This window comes from Leptonychotes weddellii, chromosome 1, assembly GCF_054177405.1.
Source record: "Leptonychotes weddellii isolate Sample4059 chromosome 1, ASM5417740v2, whole genome shotgun sequence".
NCBI lineage: Eukaryota > Metazoa > Chordata > Mammalia > Carnivora > Phocidae > Leptonychotes > Leptonychotes weddellii.
Window position 1 is genome coordinate 166324165 of NC_138369.1, and position 6000 is coordinate 166330164.

Sequence of the window (6000 nt, forward strand, 5' to 3'; positions counted from 1 at the left end):
AATTGACATATTATATTAGCTTTAGATATGCATCATAAAGATTTGATATCTGTATACATTGCAAAATGATCACCACAGTATGTCCAGTTACCATCCAAGTTTCATACATTCTTATTAGCTATCAAGGAAAAATGTCAAGTAGTCATCTGGATATGTCAAACACTATTCCAGGCACTGGAGATACAAGAGTATACAGAAGAGCCAAAGTGTATTCTCATGGAAGCTATATTCCCCCACACAAAGATTACAGCAATATGAGAATTATCATCATTAAGATGGACTTAAGACCCATATGACTAGATAAGAATTCTTAAGGATTAAATGCAAATGGAGGAGAAAACACTAAGAATTAAGGCCTAGGTTATCCTAAAACAGTTTTGAGTTAGAAATAGGTATTTGGGATGAGAATACTATATATTAGATGCTATATTAGATCTCTGTGATGGTATAACATGTACTTAAAAGATTGAAAGAATTGATGGGAATTCCCCCTTAAAAGACTTTGTGTAATCATTCATTTGTGCTTTATTCAATAATTTTAAAAAAAGAAAACCAATATCAATGTATTGATTTAGATTGATAGGTCTATACCTGGAAACACTGTAAGAAGCCAACAATATTTTTCTTTAAAAATAAATCTATAAAATGGCACTCTATAAATTTCCATTGTCTGTTTGAACTCAGATCAGTAGACTTCTGTTTGCGTAACAGGTAAAAGATAGGATCAATGCAAAATAAGTTTGCATAAAGTTATATAGTATTATAAAAGAAAAAAAGAGCCCAATTGGATATATCCAAAGGTAAAACATTATTAATGTATCTCCTTTAAAGGCAGATTTTCTTTTTTTCTTTTTTTTTTTTTTAAGATTTTATTTATTTATTTGACAGAGAGAGACACAGTGAGACAGGGAACACAAGCAGGGGGAGTGGGAGAGGGAGAAGCAGGCTTCCCGCGGAGCAGGGAGCCGGATGTGGGGCTTGATCCCAGGACCCTGGGATCATGACCTGAGCCGAAGGCAGATGCTTAACAACTGAGCCACCCAGGCGCCCCTAAAGGCAGATTTTCTAAATTGTTCTTCAAGAAACATATTTTCTCCACTCTTCAAATGTTTCTCTAATTCTTTCCACCAGGTCCCCCCCAAAAAAAGGAGGAGGAAAAGAAGAAAGAAATGAAGGAAAGAAAAGGAAGAGGAAGAGGGGGAAGAAGAGGAAGACGAGGAGTAGAAGAGAAGTTGGAGAAATAAGTAAAAGGAAAATCTTTTTTTCCCTAAAACTCAAAAAACCAAATTGCACATCAGACGTCAATGTGTCTGGTCAGACTGCAGGAACTACTGAAGCAGATATCACTAGACACACACATCTCACATAACTAAGTTCCTTTCATTACTATATATGTATCCCAGTAGATGCAATGTGCTTACATATCAATATTTTGATTGTCTAAGATGCTATTTTATATAAGCTGCTCAGAGATGACCAGAATTATTATTATTATTATTTTGTATAATCATGACTTTTTTTTTTCCTTTAAGATACTCTTTTTTTATTTTTTATGTTCTAAGAAATCCTTTTGGTTTATGGTCCACATGTTGCCTAGAATCAAAGCTTATTCAAACAAAGCCAGTTTAAAGCGATATTACTACATAGTTGCAAGAACAAATTTCAGGTTACTTATATGCAATTTAAGTTCTGAAATGGACTACATATGGCTATGATAATGAGCCCATTACTAAAAGGAACACTTTAGCAAAATGTATAAACCTGTATGAGATTATGCATCTACACTATGCACACACATTATCGTTATCTCCCCAAATACCATGTGTGCCATTTTCATTTAAGAATAGTTAAAAATTAAAGATAAGAACATTATTCTCATTTTAAAGACATCTTTTCACAATTATTGCAAAATTACTAAATTGACACAATGCACAGGAAGTTGATGTAATTAAAAAGCATTGTGGTAATTTATGTTTACTTCCCTGTAAATGACTGTAGAACCATAGTCTCATCTAAAAATAAAGAAAATCTGGAGAACAAAAGCTAAACTCAATACATATTCTCCTATGGAACAGTAAAGAAAAATATGCATGTGGTTCATGAATCTGTATTAAATGAGAAAATCTTTATTTACATCCCAAATAGAAAAGTTTGTCTGTGGTTCTCAACTAACTTAATGTTTACTCTCTATGGATTCCAACAGACACAAGATACTGAAAAATCATAAATAATATTAGCACATATCTCCTAGGAGGAAGCAAAACTCCAACATTTTTCATATACTATAAAAATGCACATATAAATAACCCACCAAGCAAATTTCAATGCAAATCTATGTATCATTTGTCACTGAATAAAATTAATTTCTGTGTCTAGCACAAGGATAGTCAGTATATCTTTGAAATGGTACAAGCTTCTCTAAATTTGAAATTCATGGGGAGAATAAGCACACACTTATAAGAAAGGATAATAAGTAAATAGAAATCATAGAATCCTGGAAGAGAAAGGGCTTAGAGATCCTACAAACCAACCCTCTCATTATATATGGGAACGCTAGGTCTCAGTGTGTTGAAATAGCCTAGAGGGCAGTGTTGTCTACATCCCAAATTTTCGACGATCCCCATGGAAAAGCTGTCATCATTCTGGAGTGAACCAAAGGCAATCCAATGTCAAAGGTATGCTTTATGTACTCATTCAGTAAGTGCCCACAGCTTCCTTTGCTTTAGAAGTAGTAGATGCTAAATACAAAAACTAGTTTCACACACACAAAAATTTACCATTACCTTTTCAACTTCTCAACCCTGGGCATTTTTCACTACACAGCCGTGAATTTTGCTGCATAATTGTGATCCAGACATAAACTTGCCCCTTATCTTATAATATTAAATCAGAACAAAGGTCCTAGGTGTGTCTCCTGGGTAGGAGGGGTGAGACAGGGAGAGAAGGAAGAGAAGAAGGGAAAGAGGAAAAGAAGGGAGGGAGTCAGGTTGGGAGGGAGGGAGAGAGGGAAGGAGAGAGATGATGCCTTGCTACTGCTGTTCCAGCAAGCTGGTTAATTGCATTTGTTTCATATATCTCCAAACACCCTGGTACATTAATTACATTCTGTAACACCGAGCTCTTCTGATTCCCTCTGTCACTTCCACTGAGCAATTTAATTGTATTCCTCTTAGCTACACACTAATTCAAAAAAAAAAAAAAAAAGAAAGAAAAGAAAAAACTCGGTGGTAATTCGGTAGTCTAATGTACAGTTTATACATGCATTCCTGGTATTGAAATATGTAAATTCATGGTTTATGAGGATATATGATCAAAGTCTTCTTATCATGATAATCAAACACACTTGGGAAAAATATGAAAACCTTTTGGTTAGGGCAATGTAAATGTATTGTAAAGGTAAATGGATTAAAGAAGGAAATGTATGGTGACTGATTAGGTATGACTATAGATATTGTCACAGTGTGATTCACAATGATTAATTCCTACACATCAGCTACTTAGAAGGGAAAAAGAAAAAGCAGTGTGCCCACATGAATGCCTTGCCTCCTATCGCTGGGGGCAAAGGTACTCATGTAGCCTGTGATTGAAAACAGCCACTTGACAGTAGGTAAACTCATCTGTACCGCCTCATGTTTATAGAAAGCCTGCCTGTTTGTATCCTCCGATCCATTGGGTTCTGTGCAGCAGTAGCTGCGAGGAACCAGGATAGCTCCTACAGGCGGGCAGAAATAGGCAGTGTCCCAAAAATGAATTTGTCCACAATGCAAATGCTGGAGGAAAGTTTATGTAGCAACAAGCTACTATGGTGGCTCAAATACTTGGACCAATACACAGATTCTTTACAAGTATAATAGTTATAAACCTAAAGTCCGACAATCCACATTTTCAGGAAACAACAACAACAACATGCTCTACTCTTCTCATGAGACACATTCTTTCCATTGATTCAAAAATTAAAGTCCCTAGAAGGTTAATACCAAATGTTCTTTCGACTTTCTTCTTATAAACAAAAACGCATGTTAATGATTACTTCCACACATCATTCAAAAGAGCTACATGTAAAAAAAAAAAAAATTGCAATCCTCTCACAAGAAACTGACATCCTGTGAAAATATCCCAGGAAAGCATATCTGAACAAAAGACAGGAGAATCAGAGGCAGGATGCTGTCTGCTTGACAGACTGACTCAACCCAGAGGGAGACACCTACAGCACCTGTTTCAGATCCCCATTGTGTTTGCCACTGGGGACTGAGCTGAGTGTTCTGTGCCCACAGCCAGCCCACAGCTTATGTTTCCCCCTTCCTGGAGCCTCGCCCAGTCTCACTTTTGACAGTTTTCTCCCTATGATCTAAATTCTTGATTCTGATTTCACACTAGAAGAGCACTCCGCCACACACAAGTGATACCCATTGAACCCTGAGATACCCTGTCTCAAATTCCTAACCCACTGAACCTTCGTTGAAGTGTCTATTACTATTTTTCATCACCTGAATTTCTAACCCAAAGTTCAGATACAAGAACAAACACCAAAAGGGAGTAGGCACAAGAGTATCCGAGAGATTTGCTTTAATATTCCTTTTTCTAACAAGACTGAGAGCCCATTATTTATTATCCAACTCCTCAATTAATTAAGTAAATTACAACAATAACAACAATAGGTGACTACTAACACGTTCCACTTGCAGCAGTTTAGAAACAAAGACTTAAAACCTCTGCCCCCCAAAAGCCCCTGTGCCTGTTCAAAAGGGACTAACAGACAAAATGTCATTTTATTTATAGCCCACAACGCGCTCAGAAAGAAATGGTTTTTGGGGTGGGGGGAAAAGATAAAAGTATTTTTAACTTACCATCAACTCGAACATATAAAAATCCACAGAGCAGTAGTTGTGTAAACATCAGCCGACTCATTTTGACATATTAAAAAGGATCCAGATTGTTTTAAGAAACCAATCCCAGAGAGCAAAAGTACAAAAATAAGTATCAAAAAAAGAGGTAGGTCCAAAGTTTAGACTTTCCTAGATGCTAATTAAAGTCAAGAAGAGCAAATCGCAAGATCAGAAGGGGGTCAGTGGAGAGGTCTTGAGTGGGGCACATTTAGATCCATCCAAATTAACAGAGGGCACTCCAAAGGCTGCTGTATTTCCACCCTCTGGCTTCCTAAATTCCCACAAATTCAGCCCAGCCGGAGGGATTATTCAAGTGTGTCTAACCCTCTCTCCTCAGGCTCCATTACCATCCAAAGTCAAGTTCTTTCTTCAGAAGTCAAGAAGATGAAGGGGGAGGAAAAAGACCTAATTCCTAGAAAGTGTTCCACAAACTTGCCAGCGCGCTGCCGAAAAACCATTGGCCTGCCTACTGGTGTTCTTTCCCCGGTCTCCTTCTCGGTAGCAGCTCCACGTCCAGAGTTATTTTTTTTATTATTATTATTATTTTTTTTTTTTTCACTTAACTTCCATAATAATGATGTGTCAGAGCAACACTTTGCAGGCGGGCCGACTTGGCGGGCCTCTCCTTTGCAGCCTCGTTGCCTCCCTCCACCACTCCCGTTTCCGAAAGAGAGGCAAAGAGAAATCAGGACGACTCGGGTGGAGAATCCGAACTCCTACGTGGTGGGGCTGCAAGGGAGGGAGGGAACGAGGGGCAGGGCTGAGGCAGCGGCCACCCCCGCGGTGCCGCCTCAGAGCGGCTGTGAGCCCCGGCGCTGCGGGCGACTGCCGAGCCGGGCGAGTTGAGCCCCGGAGCCGGAGAGCGGGCGCGAAAAGGAGCGCGCGGTCCAGCCGCCTGGCGCGGTCCAGCCGCCCACCCGGGTCGCAGCCGCGGGTCCCTCCGCTCCAGCCGCCGCCGCCGCCGCTGCTCCCGCGGCCCCGCAGCAGAGCGTCCGCCTCCTCCTGCAGCTGCCGAGGGTGGAAGGACTTAGAGGAGGGAAGGCGAGGAGGCGGGAGGGGTGGGGAGGAATGAAAGCTGCTCGGAGTCTGCCCCGGGGAGGGGGGCGGGGGTGGT

General features: G+C 39.9%; 1 protein-coding gene across 1 annotated transcript in view; it reads right to left on the reverse strand.

Moving 5' to 3' along the window:
• Positions 1–5743, reverse strand: part of ROBO2 (roundabout guidance receptor 2) — a 574017-nt gene extending 568274 nt beyond the window's left edge. Inside the window, exon 1 of the mRNA XM_081818005.1 lies at positions 4848–5743. Within this exon, the coding sequence (XP_081674131.1) occupies positions 4848–4908 (61 nt within the window). The 5' untranslated portion in view covers positions 4909–5743. The remainder of the gene's footprint in view (positions 1–4847) is intronic.
• Between the last annotated feature and the right edge of the window lie 257 nt (positions 5744–6000).